At 43.5% G+C, this 16,286-nt stretch overlaps 1 protein-coding gene across 8 annotated transcripts in view; it reads left to right on the top strand.

Annotated features, from left to right (window-relative positions):
• The window catches only part of ANKRD55 (ankyrin repeat domain 55), a 115,229-nt gene that overhangs the window by 34,383 nt on the left and 64,560 nt on the right, over nucleotides 1-16,286 (top strand). For 5 of the 8 annotated variants that reach the window (XM_053300246.1, XM_053300242.1, XM_053300243.1 and 2 more), the window contains one exon: nucleotides 13,981-14,103. Coding sequence is in view for 3 of the 8 variants with exons in the window: in XM_053300241.1 (XP_053156216.1) it covers nucleotides 6,159-6,198; nucleotides 13,981-14,103 (163 nt within the window). In the remaining 5 variants the exon portion in view is untranslated. Of the gene's footprint in view, nucleotides 1-5,837; nucleotides 6,199-13,761; nucleotides 13,867-13,980; nucleotides 14,104-16,286 lie in introns of those variants that run through there. The other 3 variants (XM_053300241.1, XM_053300238.1, XM_053300240.1) reach the window with 2 other exon arrangements.

The raw sequence follows: 16,286 nt of genomic DNA, 5'->3' as shown, positions 1-16,286 counted from the left end.
ATCATGTAATTTGAATTTACTTTATTCTCACAGGGCTGATTCAGATGGTATGTCTGCTGGCCCTCTTACACACAGGGAGCAGAAGTGTGGCTGTGCATGCTTCCGCCCTAGTAGCGGTAAACACACAAGAGGGGAAGGCAACCCACCAGCACAGACAATGAACCAAAAAACAGGTGTTGCAAAGCTATTTACTGTAGAAAAACAAGAAATCCCTGCACGTTTTGAGGAATGTGGGTATAGGCCACCTCCAGCCTCAGAGGCAAGATGGCTCTAAATACCAATTGCAGGGGAGCAACAGCAAGAGAGAGGGCATGCCCTCACCTCTTGCCTGTGAGCAGAGGTGCTTTTTCCCTTGGACTTCTGGGCCAAAGTCCAGGGCCTCCACATGCCCTGGGGGCCCCCAAATCCTCTTTAGTCTGTCCTGGGTGGTATGGTTGATGTGATGCGCCGTGCCATGCCACTGGCCCACAATGCACTGGGAGGCCAAACATGGCCTCTGCTTTAGAGACAGAGGGGGGAGGGCCTGATCCAGCAGAGCTGTTCTTATGTTCTTAACCTCTTCTTCTAGGGATATTCTTTTTCCTGCAAAAGCACAACTTCTATTATAAATATTTATATAACTTTTTGTGCTTTTGTAGGAAAACGAATGTCCCCTAAAGAAGAGTTTTTTCCTTGAAATGTGAAGGGACTGGCTCTTCTACAATAAATAGCTTTGCACCACATGTTTTTCAGTTTATCATGTTTCCCCCCACTATAACTGGTGCATATCTTGCCACCTCTTAATCATGTTCAGTTGAATAGTCTCTCAATGCACAGATAAAACACTACTTGGAAGTAATATTTTATATGAAGTAATATCTTATATTTTATAAGCAGCAGGAAAATGGAGCCCCAGATTGGGGGAAATGCCACACCCATCTGCCTCCCCTATGTCCTGGTGGACATATCATCTGGCCTGGTCCTTTGTCACGTGAAGTTCTTGAGTTAATATGTTTTAGTTTAGCTGTGAAATTAGTTTATATCTATATGGATGGAAAATTAATGTATGGGTTGTAGATTATCTGGCTTGGGTTTTGATCTGTTATAATATTTTATAGTCTGTTTGAGACCTGAGAGACCTTAAAGGCCAAGTTGAAGACAGATCATCCTGGAGAGAATCTATCTATGTGGTCGCTAAGAGTCAACACCGACTTGATGGCGCTTAATCAATCAATCAATTGATCTATTGTAGTATATTATTTCTTTTTTGTTTCTGGTCATTGACCATAATAAAGGGATGGATGGATGGATGGATGGATGGATTGATTGATTGACTGGGTTAACAGTAATTCTTAAGTAAAAGTTCAGACTTAATATAAAACAAGAAGCAAGCAATGGAAATGTTAAAACTCTTCTGAAGATGTTCAGTTTGAAGATCTATAGTGGTTGTGTGGGTGTACTAAAACTGTAAACTACGCCTATAGAATGGGGTTTCCTTAACTCTCTGTCTAGAGTTTCACTTCTCATAGTGGACTGTAAACTGTTACATTGTATCATATAACAAAAGGCCATTGGAGCAACTACAGACTCTCTTAAACTGCTACTGCTCCTGCAGCTGCTGCTGCTACTGCTAATACTACTACTACTACTACTAATTATCTTTTCTTAACTTTTAACTTCTCTTAACTTTTCAAAATGATTTACTCTAATAGCAACATTATTCCAGGAAGTTCATTTCTATACAACCACTTTAACTACTGGGCAGGACTGAAAAAGTTGTATTGATCAAAGTCTGCCCTCTCTTGGAATTCGAGAACATTACACACATGCTTTAAGGAACTGGAAAGAAATACATTGCCAGATCAGTAAACAGGGACACGCAGAGTTTTTTTCCAGGCTTTTAGAAAACATTTATAGATCTGGGGCACTAGAACTTGGTGTGTGTGTGTGTGTGTGTGTGTGTGTGTGTGTGTGTGTGTGTGTGTGTTCCTCCTTCTGGTATTTTGATTGCTGTCTTATTTTATTTTATTTATTTTATTCATATTACTCTGTAAGCGATTCTGGAAATGTTGACATTGAAGAGCAGGACATAACTGCCACCACAGAATGACCTCTGAAAAGTATAAGCATGCATATGTATTCAGTACTTGATTTGGGTCCCTTTTGCAGCAATTACTGCCTCAATGCGGCGTGGCATGGATGCTATCAGCCTGTGGCACTGATGAGGTATTATGGAAGACCAGGATGCTTCATTAGCGGCCTTCAGCAATTCTGCATTGTTTGGTCTCATGTCTCTCATCCTTCTCTTGGCAATGCCCCATAGATTCTCTATGGGGTCAGGTCAGGCGAGTTTGCTGGCCAGTCAAGCACAGTACACTGTATACTTTTCAGAGGTCCGATATTGTTCTATTCTTCAATCCTTGTCTTATTGGTTCCATGTAATATTCTAATTTTCTGAGATTGTGGATTTGGGGTTTTCATGAGCTGTACGCCATGATCATCACAATTATAACAAATTAAGGCTTGACTTATCTCGCTTTGCATGTAATGCATCTGTCTCATATATCAGTTTCACCTTTTAATTTGCATTACTGAAATTAATGGACTTTTGCACGATATTCTAATTTTCCGAGTTTCACCTGTATTGCAAAGATGATGCCAGGCATGAGCACTGCATACAGATTTTTTAGAAAAGATGTTCTAGGAAGTCTGTGCAGAATACACAGACCTGGTGCCATCTTGGAGGAATGTTTCCCTTGCCTTCAGTGGAGGAGGAAAAGAACAGTGTGGGAAGCGGAGAAGAAGAGGCTAGCCAGAGGCAGAGGGCAGCATAGAAGAGGAATCTAGCTGGTGACAGTGGCAGACACCTTGAATTACAAAAAGCTAGTGCTTCATGAGATATGCCAGTGCTGCAGACAAAGGAGCATAGGAAACTACCTTATACCAAGTCAGTCCAGTGGTCCATCTTGCTCAGTATTGTTTACACAAACTGGCAGTGGCTTCGCCAAGGTTGCAGGCAGGAATCTCTCTCAGCCCTATCTTGGAGAAGCTAGGCAGCGAGAAGCCAGGACCCAGCTGCTGATTTCTGCAGGGAAGACCACAGCTGCCTTAATTGTGTGTGCAATGAGTTTGCAGATCCAAACAAGGCTTCCGCTTATCTGTAGCTACCAAGGTAGGATCTCTTTACTCCCCACTCAGCCAAGGGCTTGTGTGAAAGGGCTCACTGTATAGCAAAATCCTTGCTCTCCTAATGCTCTGTTGCTGTTGTTCTTATGTTCATGTGCTTTATGTTATGTTGTTCTTAGCCATGTGCATTAAAATATACATCCAGGCAATTCAATGTTGGATGAACATCACAGTGTGCATGTGGATGCACACCTAACACTCAAAGAAGTAGGTTCTGCATGTGTATCTTTTCCTCTCACCAGCAATCCATTGGAACAAATAGAAATAACTTCCCATTACCATCTATTTTTTTCCTAGGCAACATTATTCTAGTTCTTTTCATACCCAATCACTTTCAGGACATTTTTTTTTAATTATTTGGGTTGGAGGGGGGGAAGATGGCATATCTGCAACTCCTGCCAATGCGCTTGTGTGGACTGATGAAGTTCCATCCTTCTGAGGGTGTTGCAATAGTGTTTTTGATTACAAACCCTTAGAAATTCAGCAGTGCATCCACATCCTTTCAACATTTAAAAAAAAAACTTTAAAAAATAGGAAGTGAAATAGAAAGAAGAATCTGATCCTAGTATAGATGAGAGATTAAGCCCAGAATGTAAGATCAGATACTCTGCTTTTTTAAAATAAAAAAATCTCCATTTACTGAAAGTTAATGCTACGTGAAAAGTCTCATACATTTTACTTGCCCTTCCAAAACATTTAAAAAGTCTGCTAAATTTCTGATTGCAGAGGTTTATGAGTAATATATACCCCATCTATACTCTCTAAACCAGGCATTCTCAACGTTGGGTCCCCAGATGTTCTTGGACTTCAACTCCCATAATCCCCAGCCCCAATGGCCTTTGGTTGGGGATTATGGGAGTTGAAGTCCAAGAACATCTGGGGACCCAGTGTTGAGAATCCCTGCTCTAAACCTAGTCACACGGCATGGGTTTCCTGGGTTATCCCAGGCAACTCACGTCCTCTGGGGTGCCAGGAGGCCTGTGGCCCTGGCTGCTCCAGTCCTGGGTAGCCCAGATCTTCTATGCAGGGCTTTGCTGAGATAAAATGAACCTGTAGTTTGCAATCATGTGCCCCCGGGTAACTGGGCTCCCCACCAGCCCACCACCATTTTGGCAGCAGGCAGGGTGGGGAGCAGTTGCGTGGAGCAGAGCAGCTGCAATACTAGGAGCAGCCACTCTGCTGCTTGTGTGCTGCATTCTGGGTCCATAGAGGACCCAGCACAAGCTTTCCCCTCCTGCCAACACTCTGCTGATCACCGCCCAGGAGCGTAGCCACCATTGTGGGCGGGTGGAGGGCAGACTGGGAAAGAAATCGACAGCGGCAGCAGGCAGGGAAAACTAGAGGCACAGATGCTCTGTGCCCGGCCCAGGTAGTTATGTTTTAATCTGTACACCGCCTAGATATTTCTATATTAGGCAGTATAGAAAGGGGGTGTGTGTGTGTGTGTGTGAAGAAGAAGAAGAAGAAGAAGAAGAAGAAGAAGAAGAAGAAGAAGAAGAAGAAGAAGAAGAAGACCATTGCTTTGTAGGATAAAACCAAAGTTCCAAGTGTCCTACTGTGCCCCATATTTTCTGTTCAGATGCCCCTGAAAAGCCCATAAACAAGACATGATCGGACAGTTATCCCCTGTTGTTTGCTCTTCGTATCTGGTTATCAGTGGTACAAAACCTCTGAACACGAAAGCTCCCTTTAGTTGCCATGACTTGTTTTAGGCATAGATCGTTCTACCTAGCTGTGGGAGCTGTGCATGCGCCTGATTTTTGATCATGTATGAGCAAGCAACTAGATAGGAGGAGGGAGGAGTGATCGGGTATGAGGGAGGAGCTGGGTAAAATGGCTTTTCCTCCTACCTTGTTAAAATGCTGGGTACGAGAGCTAGGTAGTATGGTGCTATCCTACCCAGCTCCTCTCTCACATATGATCACTCTCCACTCCTCCTAGCTAGTTGTTTGTTCTCACACAATTGACAATCGGAAGTACACTCAGCTCCCAAAGCTGCAGACAGATTTTAGTCCTGTAAACAGCCCTGTTGTATATTGTCTCTATCTTGCTGAAACATCTAACCTTCCATACACACATCATGCATGGCAGGGCTTTTAACTGTAGCCATTTCAGAGCTTGACAACCATTTCCTTATTGAATTTTAGAACCTTGTATATTTAACAACACAATACATTAAATGCCACACAAATCACCCAAGCTGTCACCGATGTGATTAAAGATGACACTGGCTAACATTCTGATAAAACTTCTAAATATTACTGCTCAGCAAGTAGTCTAAAGCAAAGTTTCTTAACCTTGGGCCCCCAGATGTTGCTGGACGACTACTCACAGAATCCCCAGACATGCCCTTTGTGGCTGGGGATTCTGAGAGTTGTAGTCCAACAACATCTGGGGGCCCAAGGTTAAGAAACCTTGGTCTAAAGGACTACTAAATTTCAATAGGACTTCCTCTAGTAAATTTGGCCAGGATGTCCGCCATTGTATTTAACTAATGGGCCATAGAATGTACACCTGCAATATTCATAGAGATAGAGTTGTCTCTTTTTGCTACAGCATATGTGCTGTTTGATTTGTGTGATGAGCACATCTGTATCGAAACTGCATTGGAAGCTTTGCACATGCTCTGTCTGGCATTGTGGATTCTCATTCATCCGCTGAGATATCATTCTAAGCGCAGCATTCTCGTACTGACGCTGCACGTTCAGCAGTGTCCTTCTCAGACAGAGCCAATGACAGTTTATTTTCCCCATCAAAGAAGGATAAATTAGGCTATTTCCAAGGATTGTTCTCAGCTGGGTCTTTGGCAAACGGAAGATATTGTTCCTGTTACATGACTGGCAGCATATTTGCTTTTCTTGATAATCTGCCGCTGTGAAGCAAATTTAATTCAGACAAGGAGATTGGCAACAGCAATCATTGCATGTATTGTTTACCAATGGGCTATTGCTCTAGCGATTTGTAGAGGCTAGGAAAAAATGCAATAGACAACAATGGATTTCAGCAGTTCATCGGTGTTCGATCAACAGAAAGGTAAGTTGCTTGCTGAATCCATTCATATGGGTGTGCCTGTTGTAGTAGCATTCTCAAGAATACTAGACAGACTGCTACATGTTGTATGTGAGAGGTCTTGGGCAGCATGGGATTCACGACCATTTGTCACATTTAGCCATGTAATCATGCTGGGTTGTGTTTTTTTTTTTTTTAATTTTAATGAGGAATCCCATCTGTTTTAAGGGCAGCCATTGAGTCTGCCACATTAAATGGTTAACAGAAGGTGGTATGTTCTGTTTGGAAGCACTGGCTGTATTTAATATATTTCTCATTTTTGACGAGAGAAGGCAACCTACCACAAATTGTATATAGAATCCATTCATAATCACCTACCACCTGGGGTTTGTCAAAATGACAATGAAGTGATTCTGTTTACTGATTAAATAATTGATTCTGAAATTACAGTTCTAAAAAAATAGTGGCTGGAGATCTTATTTTCTTTGAAGAAATCCGTAAATTGTCTCCAGGACTCTAAAATCCTTAAATAAGACTCCAGTGCTCATTATACAAATCAATTCCTGGATTTTATTTTGGATTAAGTGTTCTTGCTTTTTGCAACAAATTTGATACCTTGCATTTTATTGTGGTGCTGTTCTTTTGTTTTGTTTTTAAATGTAAGCCCCCCTGATAATTTTACAAAAATCTGCTAAATAAACAAACAGGATCCAAAGGCCAAGGTGCATTTTACACAAGAAAGGTTGCTATGGCAATAAAACCACCTGTTCTGTGGTGAGCCGACTGGGTTTTATTTATTGAATTTCCTGTTCATTGGCTTTGTGATGTCGGTTCCAAAATCTCTAAATGTTGGTTCCAAAATCTCTATAACTTTTCATTTGACTTTTGTCCCTATGGAAGTGATGAGATGACATCAGTCATTGGCGATGCACCAAATTTCTTTTTGCCTACTCACCAAACCATAAAATGAGATGATAGCAGTCTCTTCTTGTCTCATGTTTGCATCTAAAAGTTTTAGATGCTTATAAGAAAGCATCATCAGGCCAAGATCAATGGCTTCATGAGTGCATGAAAAGGCATCCAAAAAAGCAAAGGGGGGCAGAGATAAGAGCGGGGGGATCACAGTACCTTATTCTCCAGGTATCCAGCTCTCCAGCAATGTCCCCTCAACCCTGAAAATGGTTTAATTTGTGTGAATATTCACCCCCCCTACACACACACACACACACTTAAGAGCCACAAAATGGCTCTTCACTGTAAATGGCGACCAGAAATGACATCAGAACTTATTTCTGGGTCATTTCCGGAACATATTTACGGTCATTTCCGGAAATGACATTGGAACTTATTTCCAGGTGATTTCTGGACAATCTATCCGGGTTGCCTATCCAACCGTGGATAGGCGAATTTTGCCTATTTTTAACCCACGGATAAATAAACTGGGTCTCTAAAACCTGACTGCGGATACGCAAAACCACTATCCGCAAGCCCACAAATAATGAGGGCCACCTGTACCTATTTCCAGTTTTAGCACTCTGTGCTATCCATTAATGGGAAAAAACAATCATGCTTGAGCCCTGTTCAGACATTATGTTCTACAAGTGTACAGATGTCTGTACACTTGTACATGTTTCTCTGTGCATGACTGTATCTGTCTTCATTTTAAAAGTGAATCTGGTTACAGACTCCTCAAATGAATGGTAGAGATAGGAAATGTACAGCTGTAGCTGTGTTCAACATAATATATGAATAACAGTACCTATGTACAGATCTGAGGCTGTGTACATGGTATACTCATTGTACGAGTGTTTAACATAATGTCTAAACAGGGCTTTGCAGTTCTACAAATGCAGAAATTGAGATGTGTATTCAGAACTCTACTGCCATCTCTATTTAATTTACTAGAAACATAGGAAACTGCCTCATACCAAGTCAGGTTCATATAGCTCAGTATTGTCTAGGGATGTGCATGGAACCGACTGGCCCAGTTCGATCCGTCCCCCATCGACCCCCCCCCAGTCTGGTCCGGTGCAGTTCCGGAACGGTCCGTGCATTTTTTTAAAAGTATAATTTAAATACGTTTAGCCCCTTTGAGGGCTTGCTGAGGCCGCGGGGGGGGTGTCCGTGTGGGTTTCCTCTCCTGCCCATCGGCCTTCCTCATCACCGCCGCGGCCCGCTGCGGCCGGGTATCTCAGTATTTTTGGCCCTTTCGGGCCTCTTTACAAGCGCACAGCTGCCATTTTGGTGGCCACTGTGCATGCGCCAATGTCCTCTGCAAGACCGGCCTCACAGAGGGCATTGGCACATGCGCGGTGGTCACCAAAATGGCGGCCACATGCTCGTACGGAGGCCAGAAAGAGCCAAAAATACTAAGATACCCAGCTGCAACAGGCCGCAGCAGTGATGAGGAAGGCCGGCGGGGGGAGAGAGAACCTGTGCGGACACACACACACCCCGGCGCAGCCTCAGCAAGCCCCCTGAAGGGGCTAAACGTATTTAAATTATACTTTAATTTTAAAAAACAAAAAACAAAAAATTTGCGGACCAGTCCAGACCGGACCTGGAGGTCCGGTTCCAGTCCAACAGAACTGGTGGGGGGGGGGTTCGGTTCGACCCTGAACCCCCAAACCCCCAGACTGGACTGCCGGACTGCCGGACCACCAGACCGGTCTGCACATCCCTAGTATTGTCCACACCAAGGGTTCTCAACGTTGTGTCCCCAGTTGTGATTGGACTTCAACTCCCATAATTCCCAACCAAAGGCCACTGGGGCAGGGGATTATGGGAGTTGAAGTCCAATAATATCTGGAGCCCCTGGTCTGCACAATATGGCTGAAGAGGTGAACACTCTTAGCATGAAGAGAGCTGTTAGGATGACTGATGTGGTGAAGATGCAGCAGGAGCAGGACTTCCAACCAGTGTTCCCTCTAACAGGGATTCCCTGATGTTGTTGACTACAGCTTCCAGCATCCCAAGCTGCAATGGCCTTTGGCTGGGGATTATGGGAGTTGTAGTCAACAATATCTGGGAATCCCTGTTAGAGGGAATACTGCTTCCAACCTGCTATGTTCACTGTACCTGCTTACAGCGGGCTTTTTAAACACACATCTGTTTATATCACAAACCCCCATAGGGGTGAGGAAAGCATTCAGAATCCTTTCGCAATATTGTGGGGAAGATCCTCTTCAGATCAACTATCAGAAGACTAAGATCATGGTCTTCGCAAAAAGACCCAAGTCAAATATCTGGAATATCAATAGTCATAAGATGGTCATTAGATGCCTTAAATATCTGGGAGTTGTATCCCATACATCAGGTAAGCTGAAGGCTCATATGGAACATGTTGTATTGTCAGCACAAAGAAGCGTGGTAGCCATTTTGAGGGATTTTTCATTCCCAAATAGGTGAGTTCGTTCTGACAGCTATATGGCTACTTGGAGCTAAACCATTGGCCCAACTGTTATATGAGGCACAACTCAGCCCATACCCTAATTATATAGTACTTGAAAGGGTACAATCCGAAATTTTAAGAGCAATTTTGCAGGTTCCCGGGTATATGTCAATCACAGCCCTGCAGTTAGAGACAGGGCTACAGAGAGTAGAAGCAAAGGCTTGGTTAATAATTCTCAACTACTGGTTTTTTAAGGTCCAGTTCTGCCCAGTAGGTTTAGCACTGTTAAAATTGGATTATTATTATTTATTTTTTATTATTTAAAATTGTCTATACTACCCCAAATTTGTGTCTCTGTACAGTTCACAATTAAAATCATCCAAACATTAAATCAACCAAACAATTAAAATCATCTAAACATTAAAATCATTAACATTAAAATCATTTAAAACCTAACATTAAAAATATTAAAACTATCAATCTAATTAAAAGCCTGGGTGAATAAATGTGTCTTCAGTGCCTTTTAAAAAGTTGTCAGAGGTGAGGGAGGCTGTTATTTGAACAGGGAGTGCATTCCAAAGTCCAGGGGCAGCAACGGAGAAGGCCCGTTACAGAGTAGCTGCCAAACAAGTTGGCGGCAACTGCAGACAAACCTCTCCAGATGATCTTAACAGGCAGTGGGGCTCATGGTGAAGAAGACGTTCTCTTAAATACCCAGGGCCTAAGCTGTTTGGGGCTTTATAGGTAATAACAGCAGCTTGTATTTTGCCCAGAAACATATCGGCAGCCAGTGTAGTTCTTTCAACACAGGAGTAATATGGTCTCTCCTAGATGACCCAGAGACCAACCTGGCTGCCGCATTCTGGACCAATTGCAGTTTCCGGACTATGTACAAAGGCAGCCCCACATAGAGAGCATTGCAGTAATCCAGCCTAGAGGTTGCCAGCATGTGTATCACTCTTTTGAGGTCATTTGTACCACTCATTTTGAGTGGTATGTACCACTCATATGTACCACTCATTTTGAAGTAAAGAAATGGATGCAGCTGGTGTATCAGCCGAAGCTGATAAAAAAGCACCTCTGGCCACCACCTCAACCTGGGACACCAGGAAGAGGTTCAGATCCAGAAGCACCCACAGACTGTGTACCTGTTCCTTCCAAGGGAGCGTGATCACATCCAGAACTGGCAGATCAAAATCGTCTCCCGAGTTCCAAACCCTCACAACAAGTACCTCCATATTTTACGGCCTCAGTTTGTTATCCCTCATCCAGCCCATTGCTGCCTTCAGGAAGGCATTTAGGGAGGTTATGCCTTCTCCTGATGATGTTGACATGGAGAAATAGATTTAGGATTATCGGTTCTGGTCAGACGAGCTGGTGGCAACTGCAAATGGACCTCTCCAGATTATCTCTATGGGTGGTGAGCTCAAAGCGAAATGACCCTTTTCCGAAAGAGTCTAAATGTGCATATTTGTTTCCATGTCCATTTTGTCCTGACTTCTCTGTACATTGATTAGCAATTATGTATTAGTATTAGGGATGTGCAGGACATTCCAACTCAAAATGGGGCGTTTCGAGTGTTCCGAGCTCAGAACAGAACACTCTTCAAATGAAGGGCCTCTTTCAAGCTTGGAACAGAACAACCCCGTTCCAAGTCGGAATGTTCCAAGTGTTCTGGCCACCATTTTGGACACCAAGATGCACTCTTCTGGCCTCTGCAAACATGCGACGGCCATGTGCATGGTCAGCATCACCACACAAGTGGCTGCTGCACATGCGCAGAGACCGAAGGAGCACCATTTTGTAGTCCAAAATAGCACTCGGAATGTTCAGACTCGGAACCGGGTCGTTCTGTCAGAACAACCAGCTCGACTGATTGTTCCAACCGAACATTCCATGCATTTGTGTTCCATTCCAAGCTTGGAATGGAATACAAATGTTGTTCTGCACACATCTCTAATTAGTATACAGATACTGTTATATTTCACTCCAAATTTCATGGGTGTCGGGCATCTGATTCCTTTAGTGCTAATAGTGTTCCCTGTAAGGCATGTGCATGTGTGCATGCTCACATGTTTTTTTATGTCAGGAAGGCCTCACTCTGAATGCATGTGTGCGCACACTGTCTTGATGCTGCCACCCAGAACAAAACTCATTCCGTACAGAGATGAAAAAAATTAGAGAGAACAATGGTGCTAACCAAAGGCATATGAGTAATTTCATCTTAGGGGAAGAACTGTCAGTTGCTAGGCTACCTTTTGATTTATGCAAGAAAAGGCATGTCAACTACATGGCAGATAGAGCTGGGGCAATCATGCAAACTGGAGTGAGAGGAGGGAGGGGACTGGCATAAACTTTGCTGATTTCACAAAGGTACTGAAGCCTGCGTGTACTTTTGGCTTTTGCCTATGCAGTTGTTCTGGCATTTCTGGCATTTCTCATAAACAGATGAGTCTGCAACTGCTGCCCTATGCAATGGCACCTGAACCAGCCAATATTCTGGGAAAGATGAGATTCCTAATGTAGGGGCTGTAAAGGATACCCTGAAGGTATTTCTGTTTAGACAAATTTTGGCCCACAAATTGTTCAGACTTTATCAGTTTTGAGAACTGGGATCAAGTCTGAATGGGAGTATCCCTGTACCATTTTGCACCTTTTAATCAGATAGGTCTAACTATATGGACAGACATACCATGCAAGGGTATTTCAGCCTAGTAATGCTGCATGCATGCATGTTGTGCAACTGTGTACATTGCACAAATCCTGAAATTGTGCAAATGGTATTGCATAAGAGTAAGCTTATCAGAAATAATGGACTTACTCTTGTGTAACATTATTTGCACAGTTTTTGCATTTGCACAGATGTGCAACATTACTGGTCTGACTTACCCTTATAGAGTATTTCAGTTATAAGAGATAGCAGGGCAGCACAAATCTTCCTAGCAATTGGGGTCCAAATCACCCAGATTACTGCCCAGCACTGGCCTTTGGTTAAATGTCCAAGGAACAAGATGGACCAACTGTTGTTAACAAGGGATTACAGCATGACATGCTAAAAGAGAATAATACAAAGAGTTTTCAGGATAACGGTGTACCACTAAAGTATAAAGTCACCTAATGGCACAGCAGGGAAATGACTTGATTAGCAAGCCAGAGGTTGCCAGTTCGAATCCCCGCTGGTACTTATATGGGGCTGCAGCGATATAGGAAGATGCTGAAAGGCATCATCTCATACTGCGCAGGAGATGGCAGTGGTAAACCCCTCCTCTATTCTACCAAAGACAACCACAGGGCTCTGTGGTCGCCAGGAGTTGACACAGACTCGACGGCACACTTTAAAGTATAAACAGTTACAACACCAATTGATACCCCAGCCCCTGAGCCAACAGACTATATAGCCCCACCCTCTAAATAGCCCTGAGTACCGTTCCATGCCCCAGTATTCCCAATCACAGGGAGGGTCTCTCCTCAAGTACAGTGAGTCTCTTCAGACAGCCTTGAACTCGTAGTCAGCATGGGGGCGGGATTATGTAGCATGTTATTGCAGAGGGCAGGGCTTCAATTGACATTGGCTGACATCCAGACTAACAAAGTGCTTGCACAACAGACAGGGTTGCACTAGTGCACAAAGATTGCACCGCTGTGCAAAGCCAGAGGGATGATCAAAACTGCCCACTTGCACCATTGTGCATAATGTTCCCTGCAAAACATATGTGGCCGGCGTGCCATGGATTGCGCTTCTTGTTGTGCAAGCACAGAGCGGTTTGAATTAGCATTTATCTGGAATGCAAGCTCCGAGTGTAGCACAACTGGCTAGGGCAACAGCCTTGCACTAGTGCAAAATGTTTGCACAAGTGCTCTCTTACTCTGGATGTCAGCCACTGTAGTTACAAGAATGACTGACAGGGCTTAAGACCAGCATTACAAATATACTGGAACTGCCACTTCCCTCCTACTTATTTTTTGGTGGTCGTACGAATCCACCCAAGGACCAGGGGTGTAGCTAGGGGAGAGGGGGCCGTGTTTGCCCTTCTCCCCGGCCGCCCCTCAGAGGGAGGGAGATAGTGAAGAGAATAGAGAGGGGTGGAGCTGGGGGCCCCTCAGGAGCGGGGGGCGGGCAAGGTTCTTTGAACCCAGGCACTCAATTATAGCTACACCCCAGCCAGGGACATTTCAGTGAAAGAGTAAAATGGCTGCCCTTGCTTCATGGTGAGGATTGGAGCCTCTTTATAAAACACCCTTTTAATTTTTTTCTCTCTCTGCATCAGTCAATAGTTACATGTTCATCTTGAACTCCTCAGGTAAACATGATGATTCAATTTTTTATTTTTTTATTTTTTGCACTATTAACCTTTGTGTTCCCTCCCACCCACACACAAACGCAATCCTTTGCTTATATATAACTATCCTTGCAGGTGATGCAGTGGAAGAAATTGACTTGACTCTGGTATATCAAGCAGCGGCAAATGGGGATGTCAACACTTTGACTGCTGTCATTCGGGAAGATCCATCAATATTAGAATGCTGTGATAGTGAAGGTAAAGTTGGATCTTTATCGTTTTTCTGATTGCTACAAGATGGGAGTGATTCCAGTAGTTCTTCTGTTTTTAGCATCAGTTTCAACATCTGTTTTTAACATGAGTTTCAAAAATTTCAACAGTATCACAATTAGTGTTGGAAATAACTTCCTTCTTTATAGCTGGAAGGAAAGGAATGCTACTTTATATATTTTTTTAAAAAAAATAAGAATTTTTATTAAGATGTAAATCAAAGGAGACAGAGACAAATCACCATAAAGACAATATAAAACCAATCACTTTTCATAATGAAAAATCTCATTTTTCTAATTAATTACATCAGTAAAGAAAAGATATCTAGAACAAGATAAAGAAAAAGAAACTCAGACTCTTAAAGTTGTAAAATCTGAACAGCTTCTTGTAAGTAACATTTTGAGACCACTATAAGTCAAATCCAGAAAATGGAAACAAAGTTTGACCATAACAGATATTATAATTTATAAAGGGTTCCCAAACAGACATGAATGATTCAGTAGATATACCATGTACATAAGCCGAGACTTTCGAAATTGAAGCATAGTCCCACATTTTCAAAAACCAATTATTTAAGGAAGGGATGCTTTATTCTTTGTGATGTAGCTTGAATCTAACATAATTTTCTGTTTCTCTATTTACAGAATCATTGTATGTGCATGATCATTTACTTATGATTACTTAAATAAATAATGTATACTAATTGAATGCTTCCCCCACATCATGCTGTCAATAATAAGAATAACTAACATCCAAAGCCAGGAGTTTATTGATTTTATTTTTTAAAAAATTATATTCCACTCTTCCCCAAGGAGCCCAGAGCGGTGTACTACATACTTAAGTTTCTCCTCACAACAACCCTGTGAGGTAGGTTAGGCTGAGAGATACATGACTGGCCCAGAGTCACCCTGTGAGCTTCATGGCTGAATGGGGATTTGAACTTGGGTCTTCCCAGTTCTATTCCAGTACTCTAACCATTACACCTCGCTGGTTTCCCTTCTCAGACTTGGGTGTGATGATAGGACTTGGAGTCCAGTGACATCTGGGAACAACTTCTGTGTCCTAGAGAACTTTCAGATGTGGTGTTTAATCTGGGATTCACTCACTCTTTACAGGGAAGTCACACAATGCTGTCATCCCTCTATTGACCACCTGTAGTTCCACATGCTTAAATTGCCAAATTTACAGCTATGCATTGCCCACTAGTGTGGCTAGAACACAGTGCAATGAAAGTACCCAAAACATGCTCTATTTCTACTAAGGTATGGAAAGGAGGAAAGCAATGATTGGCAGAGGCTACGAGGAGCACACCTAGAAGGACCCCTCCAGGTCACAAGGTGCAAAGTAATAAAGACTGGATTGTCAGTGAATTTGCCGGACTGCACTTCATTAGAATGGAAGTGGAAATAGTGGCTGACATTCAGAGCAACTGAGCATGTCCCAGGAAGATGCATCCATGCTGCAGAGAGCTTTTCTCACTGCAAAGTGTTGGGCATGTAGGGAGGAGGAGCAAATTTTGATACAATAGGCCACCTCCAGCCTAAGAGGCAAGATGCCTCTAAATACCAGTTGCAGGGGAGCAACAGCAGGAGAGAGGGCATGCTTCCCAGAGGCATCTGGTGGGTTACTGTGTAAAATAGGATGCTGGACTAGATATGCCTTGGGCCTGATCCAGTAGAGCTGTTCTTATGCTTTGCTCTGACTCTATTGCACTGCCCTCAGAGACATATTTTCAGGTGGCACTTCCAGAGCCAGAGCAAAGCATCAAGATTCACTTCCTCCCACTGTGTGCACAGGCAACATGGTAGTGGAAAATCTCTTTGCAGCATGGACACATCTTCTTGGCACATCCACACTAAGCAGGGCTGGACCGGGCCGCCAGGATACAGGGACAATTCCCAGTGTGCCCTATGACAACCCATGAAGGGCGCTGGTGGTGGTGCGCACCAGGGAGCAAAACACCAATAGAAGCACAGCCATCCAAAGCCACCACCCTCCAGGGCTCACCCGACATGACACCCCGTGTCCCCTTCCAAAGGAGGCAGGCAGGCATTGCATGGAGGGGCAGTGCCACAGAGGAACAAGCAGTGGAGGAGTTCTCAGCTGTGTAGGAGGACATCCCCACAGCATGGTCCCTGGAAAGGGCACAGGCAGCTCTGCCCTCCCCTGGG

This window comes from Hemicordylus capensis, chromosome 2 (genome assembly GCF_027244095.1).
Source record: "Hemicordylus capensis ecotype Gifberg chromosome 2, rHemCap1.1.pri, whole genome shotgun sequence".
In the NCBI taxonomy this organism is placed as follows: domain Eukaryota; kingdom Metazoa; phylum Chordata; class Lepidosauria; order Squamata; family Cordylidae; genus Hemicordylus; species Hemicordylus capensis.
Note: the sequence above shows the minus strand (reverse complement) of the source record. Positions and strands in the feature narration are given on the sequence as shown.